We start from the raw sequence: 21609 nt of genomic DNA, 5'->3' as shown, positions 1-21609 counted from the left end.
GGAGTAATAAAGGAGTAGTAATAGAGTAGTAATAAAGGAGTAATAAAGTAGTAATATAAGCGTAATAAAGTATTAATATAGGAGTAATAAAGTAGTAATAAAGGAGGGACAATGAAGTGATGAGATCAGTTTTATTCAACGTGTCTGAGTGGATGAAGATTTCTATCAAAAACAGAATCTCACAAATGTTTCAGCTTCAGACAAAAGATTTGTTCATTTTCAGTTTTAAAGATCAGAAACCACAGAATCGATCACTAACTGATCACTAATCGATCACTAACGAGGCCAGATTTGATCCACCAGATTCTTCATGATCAAAAACAGCAAAATTCGTTTTTCACAGTTTAGAAACTTTATTCTGATCCTGATCCGACTTCCTGCCACCGCCCGTATCCCTCCGCCAGGGACTAGTTTACCCCCGCAGAGGAGCCTCAGGCGCCCCCTGGAGGCCCGGAGGCTCAACTACAGACGCAGTTTGGCACCTTTGACCTGCACCTGAGGAGTTTGGACTGATTTTTTCGCCACTAACTCGCTAAAGAGTTCAGCAGGTTAGCTGCAGGTTAGGGGCAGGTTAGGGGCAGGTTAGCTGCAGGTTAGGGGCAGGTTAGGGGCAGGTTAGCTGCAGGTTAGGGGCAGGTTAGCTGCAGGTTAGGGGCAGGTTAGCTGCAGGTTAGGGGCAGGTTAGCGGCAGGTTAGGGGCAGGTTAGCGTGAACATCCGTCGTACCTTCAGAATTACATTCAAACATCAGGAAATAAAACTGCTAGTCAAACCCAAACATTCTGACGCTAGCAAACAGCTTTAGCTTAGCAACTACAGAGGCGGGTTCATTGAGTTTTATCAGATTTGGTTGTTTTCATTAATTTCTTGCGATTAAAAGCTGAATTATTGCTAGCTAAACCCCAACCAAAGCGCTTATAACCAACTACGGCAACAACGGTGAGATGTGGCGGCCATTTTGTTTGCTAGCCAGTCGTTGACGACTGTTTTGTCCGTACGAAGCTAAACCTAGCTAAAACCTAGTGCAACAGCTAGCAGCAGAGTGAATTTGTGTTGGTGATGACGGCGTCCCGACGCTTGGCGGCGTTTACGTGGCTTCGCTCCGGTCAGTAGACGCAAAGGTCGGGAAACTTCATCTCGTAGACGGGCACCGACTGATGCTGCGTGTGACCCGCGGACAGCGACACCACTCCGGACGGGCTGGGGGGGGGGCCTGTGGGGGGACAGCAGCTGTTAGCTAACGCGGCGCGTCACACAGGAGCCACGTGCAGGTCACCTGACCTGATGGTGAGTTCGAAGATCTGAGCCAGACGGTCGTGCAGCATGTTAGCCTGCGGAGGACACGGCAGTTTAGCGCCGCTGGTTAGCAGCTGGTTAGCAGCTGGTTAGCATCATCATCTGCTGCTACCTTGGACTCGCAGTGGGCGGCGAGCTCCTCAAACGGAGCTTTCTGGAACTTCTCCATCACCTGGCGCCGCCTCTCGCGCTCCTGCTCCTCCAGACCTGTGGTATCTGAGGACACCGGTTCTGTCAGTCACATGTCCAACCTGTCCACATGTCCTGACCTGGACCGTCTCCCTTTACCGATGGCCTTCTTCAGCGTCTCGAACGTGATCTCCTCCGCCAGCTGGGACTGCAGACAAGCAAAGGTCCATCAGACCTGAAGAGGCGCCAACAGAACCGGCCAACAGAACCGGCCCGTAGGACGCCGTTGTAATGCTAACCTTGTCTGGAAGGCTGTTGGACAAGATGTCCACCTGAAGGGACATGGTGTCCACGAAGCTCTTCCTCCTGGTCAGACGGTCTTCATCTACAGGATGAGACGCAGATTAATAATCCGGATTTAACAAGACCAGGACTGGAGTTCCAGGACTGGAGTTCCAGGACTGGAGTTCCAGGACTGGACTTCCAAGACTGGACTTCCAGGACTTCCAGGTTTTCCTCATCTACAGCGACGTTTATCTTCTCCCTTAAACTGTCGGAGCTCGACGCTAATATACCGGGCTAACGAAAATGTTAGCTGACAGTTAGCTTATATACTTACCGTCACGGAGCCAATGAAGAGCAAGAAAAAGAGAAAAGGATCAGAGGTTGCGCTGCTAAGAGCTAACAGGCTGCTAACCAGCTGCTAACAGGCTGCTAACAGGTTGCTAACCAACCATTCAAGTCTAAAGAACTAAAAATTCCCAGACGAATGCTAGCACTGATGCTAAGCTAACGGGGGTCTCCAGGTTGATGCTAAGCTAGCGCGGTACCTCTGGACGTCTGTTTGCATCGGTGCAGGATTTTCCCGACTGTGTACAAGACTGAGGCGGCAAGAAAAACAGACCATCAAGGTTACGTCTGTGTCCCCCAGGAGGACCCGGGTTCCTCTGAGGTTCCTCACCTGTCACCTGAGGAACGTAGGGCAGCGAGAGCTTCTCCACGTTGTATCCCGGCACGGCCAGACATTCCGCCATGTCGGCGCTCTGGAAGTACAGCGGCTGCTCGTCCTTCTCCAGAGTTTCAGGAAGTCTGAGGACAGAAGCAAGAAAGATCGGACCTGATGGTGGAGAAGCTGTTCTCCAGGAACGTGTGGCTCAGGTGGTTCCACATTTGGGTTAGATTTAAAGTGAGGAGCATCAGCAGGAACATCTGGTCAACGGGCCTCCAGGTCGGAGGTCCGGTCCACCAAACTTACGGACACTTGTCTCTGAACACGTGTTCCGGGAGCAGATACGGCGCCATCAAGGTCCTCAGCTCGATGACCTGAGGAGAGCGAAGCGTCAGCCGGTGGGTCCAGCAGCAGCAGGAACCCAGGAACATCCCTCACCTTGCTGACGTGCTGGCAGAAGGGAGGGTTGGCGATCATCTGGCTCAGGAAGTTCAGGTACGCCGCCACCAGCGCCATGACGCCGCAGCGGTTGAACATGGGCAGGTTCTCCTCGTTAGCCAGCGTCATCTCCTGCAGGACCAAGACCAGAGAAGACCAGGAGGGATCAGATGGTTAAAAACGTGGTTTCATCCATCGTTGTGAGCTGAGGTTGAGGAGAAGATCCACCTGTAGGGCGACGGCGAGGCGGATGAGGTCCACAATGACGTCCTCGTTGGCCAGCTCGATGGTGAGGATGGCGAGCGTGGTGAAGAGCAGCTCAAAGTTCTTGTGGACGTTGTCTTCCTCCTTACAGCCCAGGTAGATGTGGCGGTACAGCTGCTGCCCGTGCTGCAGAGAAGGTGAGAGGAACCTCAGAGGAGGTCAGAGGAACCTCAGAGGAGGTCAGAGGAACCTCAGAGAAGGTGAGAGGAACCTCAGAGAAGGTCAGAGGAACCTCAGAGAAGGTCAGAGATCAGAGGAACCTCAGAGAAGGTCAGAGATCAGAGGAACCTCAGAGAAGGTCAGAGGAACCTCAGAAGGTCAGAGGAACTTCAGAGAAGGTCAGAGGAACCTCAGAGTAGGTCAGAGATCAGAGGAACCTCAGAGAAGGACAGAGGAACCTCAGAAGGTCAGAGGAACTTCAGAGAAGGTCCGAGGAACTTCAGAGAAGGTCCGAGGAACCTCAGAGGTCATAGGAACCTCAGAAGGTCAGAGGAACCTCAGAGGAACCTCAGAAGGTCAGAGGAACTTCAGAAAAGGTCATAGGAACCTCAGAGAAGGTCAGAGGAACCTCAGAGTAGGTCAGAGATCAGAGGAACCTCAGAAGGTCAGAGGAACCTCAGAGAAGGTCATAGGAACCTCAGAGAAGGTCAGAGGAACCTCAGAGTAGGTCAGAGATCAGAGGAACCTCAGTGAAGGTCAGAGGAACCTCAGAGAAGGTCAGAAGAACGTCAGAGAAGTTCAGAGAAGGTCAGAGGAACCTCAGAGAAGGTCAGAGGAACTTCAGAAAAGGTCAGAGGAACCTCAGAAGGTCAGAGGAACCTCAGAGAAGGTCAGAGGAACCTCAGAGTAGGTCAGAGATCAGAGGAACCTCAGAAGGTCAGAGGAACCTCAGAGAAGGTCATAGGAACCTCAGAGAAGGTCAGAGGAACCTCAGAGTAGGTCAGAGATCAGAGGAACCTCAGAGAAGGTCAGAGGAACCTCAGAGAAGGTCAGAAGAACGTCAGAGAAGTTCAGAGAAGGTCAGAGGAACCTCTGAGCGCCCCTTCATCCTACCTTCTTCATGAAGGCCACATCCTGTTTGGAGATCTTCTCTCGTTTGATCTTCAGCGCTGCTACGTTGGGGATGATCCTGCAACAGACCAGCAGATGATGGAGGTCTGGACGGGGAACCATCACCACCGCGGCGCCGCAGCTCCCACCTGATGCCTCGCAGCTTGGCCCGGTTGTCATGGCGATCGATGATGTTGTGCAGGATCTCCAGCACCAGCTGTCTCAGCTCGGCGTCCTCCATCAGGGAGATGGAGAAGAGCGGATCCAGGAAGGACGGAGGCAACGCCGCCACCATGGACTTGGACTTAAAGCCAGAGGTCACCTGGGGACAGAGGAGGACAAGCTAGCCCATGCTAACCTAGCATGCTAACACTAGCGAGCTAACGTGTGTGTGTGTGTGTGTGACCATGATGAGGGAGCTCAGCAGCATGGTCTGGATCCTCTTGGTCCCCTGATGTCTGCAACATCAAACACAGCAGATCTTCAGTCAGGAGTCACTTCCTGTCCGGACCACCCTGACCCAGGTCCTGGACCGACCCGATCTTGACGGTGTCCAGCGTGTGACAGGGCGTCCCGTACACAGGAACCTTCCCCATGATGAACATCATGACCTCGGCCCGTTGGTAGTCCGGCAGGTTCCCCCCGAAGAACCCTGGAGACACAGACCACAGAAGGTCAAAGGTCAGCCGGAGGGGCGGGCTCCCGTCCCCGAGCAGGAAGTGGTACCGATGGTCTGGATGATGGCGTTCTGGACCACCCGCTCCTCGCTCTCCCTGCTGCGGCCCGAGGAAACGCTGGCGGCCGAGTTCCTCCGGGAGCCGTCGCCCAGCTCCAGGTCCACGCTGATCCTCAGGTGCTTGAGCAGCGTGTTGAAGACCTCCAGCACGGTGGGGCCTGGGCACACGCACACACACACACACACACTCGGTCATGTGCGCCCATCTGAAGCTAGCTACCTGATGCTAACAGTAGGGGGGCGTCTCTAGGGTTCTCAACGGTCCAACACGTCACCACGCTGATCTACAGCTGACAGGGGCGGGGCTACCGCTGACGGGGCGGGGCCACAGCTGTCAGGGCGGGGCTATAGCTGACGGGGCGGGGCTACGGCTGACAGGGCGGGGCTACGGCTGTCAGGGGCGGGGCTACAGGTGAGCAGCGTACCGAGCCACAGGTGAGGAGGGCTGGAGGCCTCAGTGAAGGTGTGGCTTCCTCTGCTCTCCTGAACCATCCCTGTTCACATCACCTCGGTAAACAGAAGGACCAGGACCAGGGCCAGGACCAGGGCCAGGACCAGGGCCAGGACCAGGGCCAGGACCAGGGCCAGGGCCAGGGCCAGGGCCAGGGCCAGGACCAGGACCAGGGCCAGGACCAGGGCCAGGGCCAGGGCCAGGGCCAGGGCCAGGACCAGGACCAGGGCCAGGACCAGGACCAGGACCAGGACCAGGACCAGGACCAGGACCAGGGCCAGGGCTAACGTCCTACAGAGGTGTGGAACTCACCCACGGAGCCTTTGGCGGCGATGGCCACGGTCTCCAGGAGGACCTGCACGATCCCGGCTCTGACCCGCGGCGTGTCCTTGTTGTGAGTGTCCAGGTGGTTCAGGACCTGCTGGATCACGTGGTGCGAGTGCTGAGCCTGCCACCAAGACCACAACGTGAGACCCTGACCCGTCTGACGGAGTGGGCGGGGCCGTCAGCGACCCGGTGCAGGTTTGGGCCGTACCTGGATGGAGTACATGATGATCCTGAAACAGGACACGGCGAACTCGTTGGGCTCCCACAGGTGGTGGTGGTCCAGGTGCCTGGGGGGACACACACCTGTTGAATAGCCAGCATTGTGAGGACACATGGAGGTCAAAGGTCACGCGTGTCCTTCAAGTTCCTCCTCCTGCAGGAGGTCCACAGGTGAAGGTCCACAGGTGAAGGTCCACAGGTGAAGGTCCACAGGTGAAGGTCCACGGGTGAAGGTTCACCCGTGGACCTTCACAGCTAACAGCCAGTGACCCGCAGCAGATCCAGCTCAGGCCCGGTGTGGAGGCCGGTCCGGACCAGGACAGGGACGTGTACTCACACCAGGACGGGCCGGACGGCGTTGTTCATGTTCCCGTAGGCGGCCCGGCCCAGCAGCTCCCTGAAGCAGGTCTCCGCCAGCGTGGACGGGTTCTCCTCGCCGTCCTGACCGGCCACCAATGGCGTGCTTGGATGCACCGCCCTGCCAGAGAGAGAGATGAGTCCAGACTGGTTCATGTACAGAACCTACTGACGGAGGACCAGCACCAGCACCAGCACCAGGACCAGGACCAGGTCCAGGTCCAGGTCCAGGTCCAGGTCCAGGTCCAGGTCTCATATTTTCTGTCCTGCGTCTCTGAGCTGAGGGACGACGTCTCGTCCACCAGGACCGATCAAATCCCAAAGTCCAAGTCTGAATTCCTCCACACGGAGGGACGGGGGGGGGGCAGAGGGACGGGGGGGGCGGAGGGACGGGGGGGGACAGAGGGACGGGGGGGGGCGGAGGGACGGGGGGGGACAGAGGGACGGGGGGGCGGAGGGACGGGGGGGGACAGAGGGACGGGGAGACAGAGGGACGGGGGGGCGGAGGGACGGGGAGACAGAGGGACGGGGGGGCGGAGGGACGGGGGGGACAGAGGGACGGGGAGACAGAGGGACGGGGGGGCGGAGGGACGGGGGGGGGGCGGAGGGACGGGGGGGGACAGAGGCCAAAAATAGATTTCTGTTCACATGGAAACCACCAGAACCAGGCGGAGCAGGGACGCGAGGACGAGGAGACACAGGCGGGAAACGTCCCCTCCTCTGGGCTCAAACCCATCAGAAATGATCACGGCTCTGATCCGATCATGAGGCTGATTCGGACCTGCAGGTTCTTCTCTTCTGTTGGTCCAAACCCTAACCCTTCAGTCAGATCAGACGTGACAGAACCAGACCAGACCCCAGCCTGGGTCAGACCCAGACCCCGACCCCAGCCTGACCCAGACCCAGCCTGACCCAGACCCAGACCCAGACCCAGACCCAGACCCCAGCCTGACCCAGACCCAGCCTGACCCAGACCCAGACCCAGACCCCAGCCTGAGTCAGACCCAGACCCAGACCCAGACCGACCCAGACCCAGACCCACCCAGACCCAGACCCAGACCAGACCCCAGCCTGACCCAGACCCAGACCCAGACCCCAACCTGGGGTCAGACCCAGAACCCAGACCCAGACCCCAGCCTGGCCCAGACCCAGCCTGGGGTCAGACCCAGACCCAGACCCCAGCCTGGGTCAGACCCAGACCCAGACCCCAGCCTGACCCAGACCCAGCCTGACCCAGACCCAGACCCCAGCCTGGGTCAGACCCAGACCCAGACCCAGACCCAGACCCAGACCCAGACCCAGCCTGACCCAGACCCAGCCCAGACCCCCTACCTGTCCAGGTCTTCGCTGTCCTGCATGTTGAACAGCATGGAGGGGACCAGCTTGTCCATGTGCTGGGGCTCCCAGATGATGGCCTGCAGCTCGTCGTTGACCGTCTTCCTGACCACGCCCTGCAGGCCCCTGATGCCGGCCACACGGATCCTGGGGACATAGCAACAAAGCTAGTTAGCTACAGCAGAGCCAGAACCTGGGGTGGAACACGTTTCTGGGCCTCACCTGGTTCTGGTCTCCGGATCCTCGTGGGTGGAGTGGCACATGGCGCTGAACTGGGACACGAAGAAGTCGTAGCGCCGGTGGTAGGAGGGCGTGTCCTCCTCGATGTTGGCGAACTTTACAAACTGGAGAAGATGTTGCATCACCGTTAGGGTCAGAGCTCAGAACCAGAACCCAGAGCTCAGAACCAGAACTCTGGGCTTCCTGGAAATGATCATCACTATTTCCAGAATGAGCCTCAGGCCCCAGTGAGGGGAACTGGGCCGGACCGGGCCAGGCGGGTTTAAGCTGGTTCAGACTAACTAAAGAGATGAAATCGTACCGAGTTGGTTCCCAGGACCTGCAGGTCCGGTTCCCTGGACTCCAGCAGCTTGGCCACCATGTGCAGGAAGCTCTCCACGAAGGGTTTGATGCTCTGGGAGTGGCAGGCCATCAGCAGCTGGTCCAGGGCCTCCATGGCGATCACCACGTACCTGCACCGGCACCACAGTCCGGGTCACACCGGCACCACCGGTCCAGCACCTGGACCGGCTCTTATGGAGCCGAGGTCAGGAGCGTGCACGTGTGAGGTCTCACCCGTAGCGGTGGCGCACCACGTCGTGGCTCAGCCTCTTGGCCAGGTACTCTCCGATCCGGTCCAGCTTCTCTGGAGCCGACACGGCGTAGAAGGTCAGCTTCTCCATGTCGGACTTACTGAGGCCGTCCTGAGGAGAGACGCGGGTTAAAGACCGGCCAGAGGTTCTGGCACCACCGTCATCACCGACCCAACAGGAAGCTCCATGAACTCACCTTTGGGTCCTCGGGGAAGATGTTGTCCACCAGGCGTTTGTACCTGGGCCGTAGTGGACCACAGCAACCACAGACTCCTGCAAGCACAGCAGACAGCAGCATGAGAAGCTCCAGGAGACCAGCATCTACAGGCTCCAGGAGACCAGCATCTAGGCTCCAGGAGACCAGCATCTACAGGCTCCAGGAGACCAGCATCTACAGGCTCCAGGAGACCAGCATCTAGGCTCCAGGAGACCAGCATCTAGGCTCCAGGAGACCAGCATCTACAGGCTCCAGGAGACCAGCATCTACAGGCTCCAGGAGACCAGCATCTAGGCTCCAGGAGACCAGCATCTAGGCTCCAGGAGACCAGCATCTAGGCTCCAGGAGACCAGCATCTACAGGCTCCAGGAGACCAGCATCTACAGGCTCCAGGAGACCAGCATCTAGGCTCCAGGAGACCAGCATCTAGGCTCCAGGAGACCAGCATCTACAGGCTCCAGGAGACCAGCATCTAGGCTCCAGGAGACCAGCATCTAGGCTTCAGGAGACCAGCATCTAGGCTTCAGGAGACCAGCATCTAGGCTCCAGGAGACCAGCATCTAGGCTCCAGGAGACCAGCATCTAGGCTCCAGGAGACCAGCATCTAGGCTTCAGGAGACCAGCATCTAGGCTCCAGGAGACCAGCATCTAGGCTCCAGGAGACCAGCATCTACAGGCTCCAGGAGACCAGCATCTAGGCTCCAGGAGACCAGCATCTAGGCTCCAGGAGACCAGCATCTACAGGCTCCAGGAGACCAGCATCTACAGGCTCCAGGAGACCAGCATCTACAGGCTCCAGGAGACCAGCATCTAGCTCCAGGAGACCAGCATCTAGGCTCCAGGAGACCAGCATCTACAGGCCCAGGAGACCAGCATCTAGGCTCCAGGAGACCAGCATCTAGGCTCCAGGAGACCAGCATCTAGGCTCCAGGAGACCAGCATCTACAGGCTCCAGGAGACCAGCATCTACAGGCTCCAGGAGACCAGCATCTAGGCTTCAGGAGACCAGCATCTACACAGGCTCCAGGAGACCAGCATCTACACAGGCTCCAGGAGACCAGCATCTACAGGCTCCAGGAGACCAGCATCTACACCGGCTCCAGCAGACCAACATCTACACAGGCTCCAGGAGACCAGCATCTACACAGGCTCCAGGAGACCAGCATCTACAGGCTCCAGCAGACCAGCATCTACACAGGCTCCAGGAGACCAGCATCTACAGGCTCCAGGAGACCAGCATCTACAGGCTCCAGGAGACCAGCATCTACAGGCTCCAGCAGACCAGCATCTACAGGCTCCAGCAGACCAGCATCTACACAGGCTCCAGCAGACCAGCATCTACAGGCTCCAGCAGACCAGCATCTACACAGGCTCCAGCAGACCAGCATCTACACAGGCTCCAGGAGACCAGCATCTACAGGCTCCAGCAGACCAGCATCTACAGGCTCCAGCAGACCAGCATCTACAGGCTCCAGGAGACCAGCATCTACAGGCTCCAGGAGACCAGCATCTACAGGCTCCAGGAGACCAGCATCTACAGGCTCCAGGAGACCAGCATCTACAGGCTCCAGCAGACCAGCATCTACAGGCTCCAGGAGACCAGCATCTACAGGCTCCAGGAGACCAGCATCTACAGGCTCCAGCAGACCAGCATCTACAGGCTCCAGCAGACCAGCATCTACAGGCTCCAGCAGACCAGCATCTACACAGGCTCCAGGAGACCAGCATCTACAGGCTCCAGCAGACCAGCATCTACACAGGCTCCAGGAGACCAGCATCTACAGGCTCCAGCAGACCAGCATCTACAGGCTCCAGCAGACCAGCATCTACAGGCTCCAGCAGACCAGCATCTACAGGCTCCAGCAGACCAGCATCTACAGGCTTCAGGAGACCAGCATCTACACAGGCTCCAGGAGACCAGCATCTACACAGGCTCCAGGAGACCAGCATCTACAGGCTCCAGCAGACCAGCATCTACACAGGCTCCAGGAGACCAGCATCTACAGGCTCCAGGAGACCAGCATCTACAGGCTCCAGCAGACCAGCATCTACACCGGCTCCAGCAGACCAGCATCTAGGCTCCAGGAGACCAGCATCTAGGCTCCAGGAGACCAGCATCTAGGCTCCAGGAGACCAGCATCTAGGCTCCAGGAGACCAGCAGGGGGCACCTCTGGGTCCCACAGGGGCAGGAGACCAGCAGGGGGCACCTCTGGGTCCCACAGGCTCCAGGAGACCAGCAGGGGGCACCTCTGGGTCCCACAGGCTCCAGGAGACCAGCAGGGGCACCTCTGGTCCCACAGGGGCAGGAGACCAGCAGGGGGCACCTCTGGGTCCCACAGGCTCCAGGAGACCAGCAGGGGGCACCTCTGGGTCCCACAGGCTCCAGGAGACCAGCAGGGGGCACCTCTGGGTCCCACAGGCTCCAGTCTGGTCTACAATGTTCAGACCAGTATTAGCAGGACGGATCAGGACTCAGATGGAGATCCATCACATGGATCCACTGGAGCTTCAGCAGATCCAGACGTGGAGACCTGAACCTGTAGGTGAGCGGCCTGGGCCGGGACACGGAGCCGTCGCCTCGGTAACCAGAGAACACCAACCCAACCTACCGGGACCCAGCAGTCCTGGTCTGGAGGAGGCGCCGCTGTACATGGAGACCTCGGTCCCAGGAACCTGCCTGTAGCTCCTCAGGGAGGTACGCAGAGGAGACATGACCCCTGACCTCCCAGTCCAGCTGTGGATCCGTGTGGACTGAGGGGTCTCGCAGGCTCTGGAGAAACATCGTCTCACTGAGCAGCCAATCAGCCGCCGGCTCCGGTCAGGTGATTCTGAGGAGACGGCGCCGGTCTGACGGCTCAGGTTACAGAGCGCCGTGTTCTCAGGACAACCTGATCCAGCACATGACGCACAGGGGAGTCCAGAACCTTCGCTGCCCGGTCCCTACAGCAGCTGCAGAGGCTCCGCCTCTCCAGGTAGATCCTCCTCATCCAGGGATGGAGACAGAAGAGCCAGAGAGGCGTCAGGGGTCCAGGATGGACCAGCATGGACACGGCGCCCTGGGGGCCGAGGGACCAGGATGGACCAGGATGGACCAGGATGGACCAGGATGGACACGGCGCCCTGGGGGCCGAGGGACCAGGATGGACCAGGATGGACCAGCATGGACCAGGATGGACACGGTCCTGGTCCGGTCTGGCCCGTCTGGTCCCGTCTGGCCCGGTCTGGTCCGCATCTCCACCCCCCACTGCTGCTGGGGGGCGGCAGCTCCAACGTTACAGCGTTCTCCTCTCCACACCCACAGAACCGGCTCTGATCCAGAACGCTGGTGATGAAGATCAGCAGGAACAACAAAAGACCCAGATGAAGTTCCCCTTCCGGGGGGGGGGGGGCGGAGCTCCTCCAGGTGGGGTGGTGAGGGACCAGGGGAGATGTTCGGGCTGGACCTCACCTACAGGAACATCTTCTCCACCCTCAGAGCAACGACCTGGAACAGGTGGTTCTGGTGTCACCCTCAGGCTGAGAACCATCAGTTTGGAGCCAAATCAGATCTGGGCTCATTTTCACATGAAGAAGTGCTGAGGAGGTTCCTGCTGAGGAGGTTCCTGCTGAGGAGGTTCCTGCTGAGGAGGTTCCTGCTACTTCCTCCCACGCTTCGCCTGCCTCCCTCCCTCCCTCCCTCCCTCCCTCCTTCCTTCCTCCCCTCCCTCCTTCCTCACCTCCTTCCTTACCCCCTCCCTCCCTCCCTAACCCTAACCCATCGCCCCCCCCCCCACTGTTCCTGGTGGCTCTCTCAGTCCCTGGAGAAGCTTCCTGTCGTTGCCCCGGCGACAGACTGATGAGCGCAGCTCCCTTACTGGGTTTCTGTCCAGGCAAAGTTTGGACCTGGATGGTTCTGAGTGGGCGGAGCTTCACCGTTGGGTTTCTAGAATCTGCAGGCAGTGGTTACACAACAGTGTTGATGCTGCACACACAGCCCACAAACACTCAAAATAAAAAATCAATGATGCACCAGTCTGGGAAGATAATAACACACACACACACACACACACACACACACACACACACACACACACACACACACACACAGCTCCTCAGTGTGTGAGGAGAACAGGGTTCAGGAACGACTGAGACAGGAAACAGAATCCAGCGCAGTAAAATGTGCCTGTAATGCCACCAGGGTGCAGCAGGGGGCGCTGTGGGCCGCTCACTCTGAGGGGGCGTGGTCTAAAACTCCACGTGATGAATTACCCAGGCTTTGATGCTGGGCTGGGAATGATCACTTAGCTTGTGAGGCTACGGGTCAGTACAGGTCAGTACGGGTCAGTACGGGTCAGTACAGGTCAGTACGGGTCACTATGGGTCAGTACAGGTCAGTACGGGTCAGTACAGGTCAGTATGGGTCAGTACAGGTCAGTACGGGTCAGTACGGGTCAGTACAGGTCAGTACGGGTCAGTACGGGTCAGTACAGGGTCACAGGCTGCGTGTCTTTGATCCTGGACTGAGTACTGATCCACTCTGTCCCAACAAACTCACCAGAGAGGAACCAGAGATGGATCCTGGCCAGAATGACCCTGAAGGTCACAGCAGGGACCTGAAGGTCAGACGCATCTTCTCACCTCAGTGATGTCACAGCCTCTGAACCAATCAGCAGCCAGATGAGCACGTCAGTCACATGACCCCCGTCTGCCTGGAGGAGCATGCTGGGTCACCTGATCACAGGTGAACTTCCCAGGGCCACCAGCAGGGGCGCTGCAGCCTGCTGGGGTCAGATGTTGATCAACAGCAGCATCTGACAGGAGCAGAAGAAGAAGCAGCTCCACACACACCTCTGTGTCCTGCTAACGTGGCTAATGCTAATCCACCGTCTTTATGCTCCGCCTCCTCGGCTTCATCACAGCACTTCCTGCTGCAGCAGCGTGTCACATGACCTCCTGTCAGGTCAGGTGATCGATGCCGTTGCTCATCGTCTGACCTTCTTGTCCTCTGGCAGGAGGACACGTGTCACCACTGCAAACATCTGTCCGTCAGCACGTACGTGCACGCCCCTAATTTAGCCTGAAAGTCAACAGACGACCAGCAGGACGAGCACGCACACACACACCCACACTCACGCATACACACCCATATGCACACACACACACACATACACACACACACACTCACACATACACACACATATGCACACCCACACACATACACACACCCACACACACACATACACACACACCCACACACACACACACTGGGAGGGGGGTCTCCAGGAGCTGAGTGCTGTGCTGTGCTGTTCTGGTCTGGTCTGGTCTAGTCTAGTCTGGTCTGGTCTGGTCTGGTCTAGTCTAGTCTAGTCTAGTCTGGTCTGGGAGGGGGGTCTCCAGGAGCTGAGTGCTGGTCTAGTCTGGTCTAGTCTAGTCTAGTCTGGTCTAGTCTAGTCTAGTCTAGTCTGGTCTAGTCTGGTCTGGTCTGGTCTGGGAGGGGGGTCTCCAGGAGCTGAGTGCTGGTCTAGTCTGGTCTAGTCTGGTCTGGTCTGGTCTAGTCTAGTCTAGTCTAGTCTAGTCTAGTCTAGTCTAGTCTGGTCTGGTCTGGGAGGGGGGTCTCCAGGAGCTGAGTGCTGGTCTAGTCTGGTCTAGTCTGGTCTGGTCTGGTCTGGTCTGGTCTAGTCTAGTCTAGTCTGGTCTGGTCTGGTCTGGGAGGGGGGTCTCCAGGAGCTGAGTGCTGGTCTAGTCTGGTCTAGTCTAGTCTAGTCTAGTCTAGTCTGGTCTGGTCTAGTCTGGTCTGGTCTAGTCTGGTCTGGTCTAGTCTAGTCTAGTCTGGTCTGGTCTGGTCTGGGAGGGGGGTCTCCAGGAGCTGAGTGCTGGTCTAGTCTGGTCTGGTCTAGTCTAGTCTAGTCTAGTCTAGTCTAGTCTAGTCTGGTCTGGTCTAGTCTGGTCTGGTCTAGTCTGGTCTAGTCTAGTCTAGTCTAGTCTGGTCTGGTCTAGTCTGGTCTGGTCTGGTCTAGTCTGGTCTGGTCTAGTCTAGTCTAGTCTGGTCTGGTCTGGTCTGGTCTGGGAGGGGGGTCTCCAGGAGCTGAGTGCTGGTCTAGTCTGGTCTGGTCTAGTCTAGTCTAGTCTAGTCTAGTCTAGTCTAGTCTGGTCTAGTCTAGTCTGGTCTAGTCTAGTCTAGTCTAGTCTGGTCTAGTCTAGTCTAGTCTAGTCTAGTCTGGTCTGGTCTGGGTTTGAGGGGGCTCACACGTTGAGGGGTGCTGAGGGACTGGGTTCCTGGAGGAACCCTGCCCTGGGTCCAGGCCGCCCCCCGAGGCCGCCCCCACCTGTGTGATGTGGATAGAGACCTTATTAAATCGGGACCAAAGCTTCAAAGAGCGGCGGATAAAAGCGGCGCCAAGACGCAGGAACAGGCAGAGGCGCCTTTCAAGTTATTTTTAGACACAAATCCTCCTTTGCAGAACAAACCTTCACCGACGCAGAAACATCACACAACAGGGAGGGAGGAACCCACCGGTTCTGATCCGCTTTGGTTCTGCCTGCGTCTGTTCCACCCAGAGCACTGATGCATGCTGGGAAGTCTGAACACAAAGACTGGACCCATGCAGATTTAGACAGTGACGCATTTTCACTTCTGAGACACCAGACAGGAACTAAAGACAGGAACTAAAGACAGGAACTAAAGAGAGGAACTAAAGAGAGGAGCTAAAGACAGGAACTAAAGAGAGGAACTAAAGAGAGGAGCTAAAGAGAGGATCTAAAGAGAGGAGCACACACTAACACTCTCTCACACTCACACACACTCTCATACACACTCTCACACACACACACACTGTCACTCACACACACTCACACACTCTCTCACTCACACACACTCTCACTCACACACTCTCACACACACACTCTCACTCACACACACACTCACTCACACACACACTCTCACACACACACACTCTCTCACACACACTCTCACACACACTCTCTCACTCACACACACTCACACACACTCACACACACACACTCACTCACACACACACTCTGTCACTCACAAACTCTCACTCTCACACACACACTCTGTCACTCACACACTCTCACACACACACTCACACACACACTCTCTCACACACACTCTGTCACTCACTCACTCTCACACACACACTCTCACACACACACTCTCACACACACACTCTCACACACACACTCTCTCACACACACTCTCACACACACTCTGTCACTCACTCACTCACACTCACACACACACTCTCACACACACACTCTCACACACACACTCTCTCACACACACTCTCACACACACTCTGTCACTCACTCACTCACACTCACACACACACTCTCACACACACACTCTCACACACACACTCTCACACACACACTCACACACACCCTGTCCAGCCTTCGGCTCCATCAGATGATGTTGAGGGCATCACATTAGCACTAATGTAATCAAGCCTCCACCACTGGGAGTAATTACAGCTGAGTGCTTGGAGCTGGCAGACACCTCCCACAGAGCTGCGAGCGTTCAGCGGTCCAGACGCCACCCAGGCTCCGGTCTGAGGGGGAGCCTGGGTCTGTGTCTGTCTGTGGTCCAGCAGCCCCCCCGCTCACCTGCCACGGCAGCTGCTGCCACGGCAGCGGCCACCGGGGGCACCGTCGCTCAGAGGTGGAGGTCAGGACGGCGCCTTCACACCAGGACGACCCCAGACAGCACAAGGTCACGCAGCTACAGAGGCTGGTTCTGATCCGAGGACTGACGCAAAGGAGGAGGAAGAAAGCCGGGTCAAGACAGAACAGAACCAACACTGGAAGAACCTCCTCACTGCTCCACATCTACTCCTCCACCTCCGCTTCTGCAGGGTCAACCTCTTGTTGCCCTACGTCACTTCCTGCCTTTGCGTCACTTCCTGTCTTTGGTTCACTTCCTGTCTTTTGGTCACTTCCTGTCTTTTGGTCACTTCCTGTCTTTGGTTCACTTCCTGTCTTTTGGTCACTTCCTGTCTTTTGGTCACTTCCTGTCTTTTGGTCACTTCCTGTCTTTGGTTCACTTCCTGCCTTTTGGTCACTTCCTGTCTTTGGTTCACTTCCTGTCTTTGGTTCACTTCCTGCCTTTTGGTCACTTCCTGTCTTTGGTTCACTTCCTGTCTTTGGTTCACTTCCTGTCTTTTGGTCACTTCCTGTATTCGGTCACTTCCTGTCTCTGGGTCCCCCCCCACCCTGTGTAGTGCACTCAGTAGTGTGCATGCCATTTAGAATGCTTAGTGTGCATCGCTGTAGCCTATGTTGTGCACTCAATGTATCCCACAATGCACTGCGAAAAGTCGTGTACAACCGATGCACCCTAACCTGCTAATATGTCCCATCAGCCTTTGCGGCATCACGTGACCACTTGTTAATGGCTGGTGAACCACAGAGATGTCAGACAAATGTAAGTATTGTCTTCTTTCACTTTAGCTTCCTGTTACGTATCTGTGACGTACTGCTGCTTCCTGTGACGTATCTGTGACGTACTGCTGCTTCCTGTGACGTATCTGTGACGTACTGCTGCTTCCTGTGACGTATCTGTGACGTACTGCTGCTTCCTGTGACGTACTGCTGCTTCCTGTGACGTACTGCTGCTTCCTGTGACGTACTGGTGATCCAGCCGGGTCCTGCCGGAGTGTCGTCAGCTTGTCCAGCAAATATAATTGGACATTATTTCAGGTACTTGATAGAGAGCCGATAAAGATGTTGCTGACTGTGGAGCCACAGTAGGAGGCAGCTGCCTCCAGACCCCAGCCTCTAGACCCCAGCCTCTAGACCCCAGCCTCCAGACCCCAGCCTCTAGACCCCAGCCTCTAGACCCCAGCCTCTAGACCCCAGCCTCTAGACCCCAGCCTCCAGACCCCAGCCTCCAGACCCCAGCCTCTAGACCCCAGCCTCCAGACCCCAGCCTCTAGACCCCAGCCTCTAGACCCCAGCCTCCAGACCCCAGCCTCTAGACCCCAGCCTCCAGACCCCAGCCTCTAGACCCCAGCCTCCAGACCCCAGCCTCTAGACCCCAGCCTCTAGACCCCAGCCTCCAGACCCCAGCCTCTAGACCCCTGCCTCCAGACCCCAGCCTCCAGACCCCAGCCTCTAGACCCCAGCCTCCAGACCCCAGCCTCCAGACCCCAGCCTCCAGACCCCAGCCTCTAGACCCCAGCCTCCAGACCCCAGCCTCTAGACCCCAGCCTCTAGACCCCAGCCTCTAGACCCCAGCCTCTAGACCCCAGCCTCCAGACCCCAGCCTCTAGACCCCAGCCTTGGTCAGATTCACTTCCTGCCTATGGTTCACTTCCTGTCTTTGGTCCACTTCCTGTCATTGGTCCACCTCCTGCCGTTGGTCCACTTCCTGTCGTTGGTCCACTTCCTGCCGTTGGTCCACTTCCTGTCGTTGGTCCACTTCCTGTCGTTGGTCCACCATATAGTCCGTTTGCATTCACACAGGTGACCTGCACCACAGTTGACCTGTGGCTCTCATGAATGTGGCAGAAACGCCACGGAGGCGTTTTTATTTTTAAACCTCATCTTCACTGATGGACATAAAGTCTGAGCGGCTGCAGGTTTCTGTTGCTGAGTGTCTCAACGCACAGATTAATTCATCCTTTAATGCCCCAGAACTTCAGCTCCTAATGTCAAAACTTAAAGAAGAGGATCCCAAATTGGTCCTTAAAACAGGAAATTGTGCGCAGCAGAAACTATCAAACTCATCTTTCATGTGATCAACATAAATGTACATTAAACCTGATGGTGAATCAGGCAGGACTCCCCAAAAACTGCATGTTTGGAACATCAAACCTCCAATAATCTCAGATCAAAGAACGTGAGCCAGTAAACACGCACGCACGCACGCACACGCACGCACACGCACACACACGGATCTTACCCGCGGGCATCCTGGTGCTAAAGTACCGCAGTTCCTCCGCACGCTGCGCGCTGATTGGCTGGAGGCGACGCTAGTTAGCCTCCATGTAGCTTCTGCTGCTCGCTGCCTTCACCTGGATGTCGACTCCGTCACACCGAATCACCTGGTCACGACGTCACGCGACACCGTGACCGACCGCCGTGACCCTGAGCCCGGACCTCCGAAGCCCCGCTGACGCGCTAACTGCGCCCGCAGAGACGCTGCCGAGCCCCGCCGTCGGTGGCTCCGTCTGTCCGGACAAATTAGCCGCGGAAGCTAACGGGAGAGTCGGCGCGTCGGTGAGCGACGACGGCGCGCGGTGGACCGGAAACAGCAACAGTGTGTTCAGGGACCGACATACCTGTCGGAAAACACGACTTCGCCAGAGCAACTCCCACAGTCAACTTCTCTGCTTCCTGCTCACACACACAACACGGAAGTGTGTGTGTGCGCGTGTGGGTGTGAGTGTGTGCGCGTGTGGGTGTGTGAGTGTGGGTGTGTTAGGACAACATTATTGTTCTTATTACAAGTTCTTTACCATGATTAAGCCTCTTGATATTCAGCAGAATCAATTATCAAACATATTGATGATTATCAAACATATTGATGATATTCACCTTGATCTTATAACAACAATAAAAAGACAAACCGAGCTGTTTATTTCTTATTGTCAGTTGTTACATTTGACAACATTTGTGAATCACCTGTCCAGGTCAACATAAATAAACAGTTATTTACAATAATGTCTGGTTGTGTACGTTTGAATTTATGCTTCCTGTGAGGTCAGAACTGTCCAACAGATGCTAATCAGAGCTAAATATAGCCTGTTAGCATCCGAATGTGTGTGAAAGTGTGCTACTTGTGCTCTTTAAGCTCTTTAGGACCTTTTTCCAGCCCCACCAAAAGACTTAGAGGTGATTAAAGGATTTGTACGCGCGCACACACACACACACACACACACACACACGGTCTGCTTGTATGAAAATGCTAATATCTGAAGCCTGGTAGGTGCACAGCAGATTGTTGTGTTACACTCTCACACGTTCTAAGAGAGAGAACGAGGGATCAGCATGAGCGCTCTGATGCTAATGCCAGAGCAACCTTAGCAAGAGAAACACAGGAGGTAGAGCGCCAGAGGCAGGTCAGGGCAGCAGGGGCGGAGCTAAGCAAGCCAGGTGTTCAGAGCCCTCCTCCAAACCCACCTGAGACAAGGGTGGGCCAGCGAGGACCAGGATGGACCAGGGAGGACCAGGGAGGACCAGGGTGGACCAGGGTGGACCAGGGAGGACCAGGGTGGGCCAGCGAGGACCAGGGTGGACCAGGGTGGGCCAGCGAGGACCAGGGTGGACCAGGGAGGACCAGGGTGGACCAGCGAGGACCGGGGTGGACCAGGGTGGACCAGGGTGGACCAGGGAGGACCAGGGTGGACCAGGGTGGGCCAGCGAGGACCGGGGTGGACCAGGGTGGACCAGGGTGGACCAGGGAGGACCAGGGTGGACCAGGGAGGACCAGGGTGGACCAGGGTGGGCCAGCGAGGACCAGGGTGGACCAGGGTGGACCAGGGTGGGCCAGCGAGGACCAGGGTGGACCAGGGAGGACCAGGGTGGACCAGGGTGGACCAGGGTGGACCAGTGTGGTCCTCCCGCAGGTCCTCCTGCAGGTCCTCCTCCACGTCCTCCCCCACGTCCTCCTGCAGGTCCTCCTCCACGTCCTCCTCCACGTCCTCCTGCAGGTCCTCCTCCACGTCCTCCTCCACGTCCTCCTCCACGTCCTCCTCCACGTCCTCCTGCAGGTCCTCCCCCACGTCCTCCACGTCCTCCTCCACGTCCTCCTGCAGGTCCTCCTCCACGTCCTCCTCCACGTCCTCCTGCAGGTCCTCCTCCACGTCCTCCTCCACGTCCTCCTGCAGGTCCTCCTCCACGTCCTCCTGCAGGTCCTCCTCCACGTCCTCCTCCACGTCCTCCACGTCCTCCTCCACGTCCTCCTCCACGTCCTCCTGCAGGTCCTCCTCCACGTCCTCCCCCACGTCCTCCTCCACGTCCTCCCCCACGTCCTCCTCCACGTCCTCCTGCAGGTCCTCCTCCACGTCCTCCTCCACGTCCTCCTGCAGGTCCTCCTCCACGTCCTCCCCCACGTCCTCCTGCAGGTCCTTCTCCACGTCCTCCTGCAGGTCCTCCCCCACGTCCTCCTGCAGGTCCTCCTCCACGTCCTCCTCCACGTCCTCCTCCACGTCCTCCTCCACGTCCTCCTGCAGGTCCTCCTCCACGTCCTCCCCCACGTCCTCCTGCAGGTCCTTCTCCACGTCCTCCTGCAGGTCCTCCTCCACGTCCTCCTCCACGTCCTCCTGCAGGTCCTCCTGCAGGTCCTCCTCCACGTCCTCCTGCAGGTCCTCCTCCACGTCCTCCTGCAGGTCCTCCTCCACGTCCTCCTGCAGGTCCTCCCCCACGTCCTCCTCCACGTCCTCCTCTCTGTCCAACCTGTCTTCACCCACACAGTCCTGCATCTGCGGCTGGTTGACATTTATTTTCTCAACACTTGACATTTGGAAACGGCTCCTGGTGTGAACACAGTGTGCACGCTTGTAATCTCACACACACTCACACACACACACACACACACACTCACACACACACACACACACTTCCATTAACAGGCTTTGTTTGGAGCTGCAGGAAGCGTTTGGCTTTGTTTGAAGTGACCTTGTGGGGTTTCACAGCTGCTTCAGTCTGTCGATGATCAATAACGAGATCGATGCTGCTCAGTTTCCACGGAAACAGTCCGAGTGACCGACGTGTGAAGAGGAAGCTCTGGGAACGTCGGAACGTCGGGTCAATTAATCCATCGCTGTTCCTCAGGCCTCACACCTGTGGGGACGCTGAGGTGTTCAGAAGATCAGAAGCAGGTTGGAGGTCTGGACCAGTGAGGCTAGCTGTTAGCAGGGTGCTAGCTGTTAGCAGGGTGCTAGCTGTTAGCAGGGTGCTAGCTGTTAGCAGGGTGCTAGCTGTTAGCAGGTATCCACAGGAGGCTCCAGCTGTAGTCAGTTATTCTGGGTGATGCTGATAGGAGGAGGTCCAGATGTTGCTGGCAGCTGTTGACACCATGATATCATGAAC

At 57.1% G+C, this 21609-nt stretch overlaps 1 protein-coding gene across 2 annotated transcripts; it reads right to left on the bottom strand.

Annotated features, from left to right (window-relative positions):
• Positions 1 to 117: 117 nt before the first annotated feature.
• efr3a (EFR3 homolog A (S. cerevisiae)) lies at positions 118 to 18881 on the bottom strand. 2 transcript variants are annotated; one of them, XM_029831623.1, is made up of 23 exons: positions 18858 to 18881; positions 8559 to 8635; positions 8346 to 8473; positions 8092 to 8242; positions 7773 to 7894; positions 7548 to 7697; positions 6196 to 6336; positions 5848 to 5926; positions 5625 to 5760; positions 4852 to 5019; positions 4663 to 4777; positions 4532 to 4583; positions 4275 to 4447; positions 4129 to 4204; positions 3040 to 3201; positions 2812 to 2943; positions 2680 to 2747; positions 2386 to 2513; positions 1724 to 1809; positions 1584 to 1632; positions 1408 to 1511; positions 1281 to 1330; positions 118 to 1212 (listed from the first exon to the last, which is right to left on the bottom strand). In XM_029831623.1, the coding sequence occupies exons 3-23, from the start codon at positions 8450 to 8452 to the stop codon at positions 1008 to 1010; spliced, it is 2454 nt and encodes an 817-aa protein (XP_029687483.1). In that variant the 5' UTR covers positions 8453 to 8473; positions 8559 to 8635; positions 18858 to 18881; the 3' UTR covers positions 118 to 1007. The 2 variants fall into 2 exon arrangements, with proteins under 2 accessions (XP_029687483.1, XP_029687482.1); XM_029831622.1 differs by lacking the exon at positions 18858 to 18881 and adding an exon at positions 18479 to 18845 and having other exon boundaries at positions 118 to 1210; positions 1280 to 1330.
• Between the last annotated feature and the right edge of the window lie 2728 nt (positions 18882 to 21609).

This window comes from Takifugu rubripes, chromosome 22 (assembly GCF_901000725.2).
Source record: "Takifugu rubripes chromosome 22, fTakRub1.2, whole genome shotgun sequence".
NCBI lineage: Eukaryota > Metazoa > Chordata > Actinopteri > Tetraodontiformes > Tetraodontidae > Takifugu > Takifugu rubripes.
Note: the sequence above shows the minus strand (reverse complement) of the source record. Positions and strands in the feature narration are given on the sequence as shown.

Coding starts and splice junctions, on each gene's coding strand:
- efr3a (XM_029831622.1), bottom strand. Junction 8,243..8,345: donor GTGGTGCGCCACCGCTACGG/GTGAGACCTCAC, acceptor GTGCCGGTGCAG/GTACGTGGTGATCGCCATGG. Junction 4,584..4,662: donor CTGGACACCGTCAAGATCGG/GTCGGTCCAGGA, acceptor TTGATGTTGCAG/ACATCAGGGGACCAAGAGGA.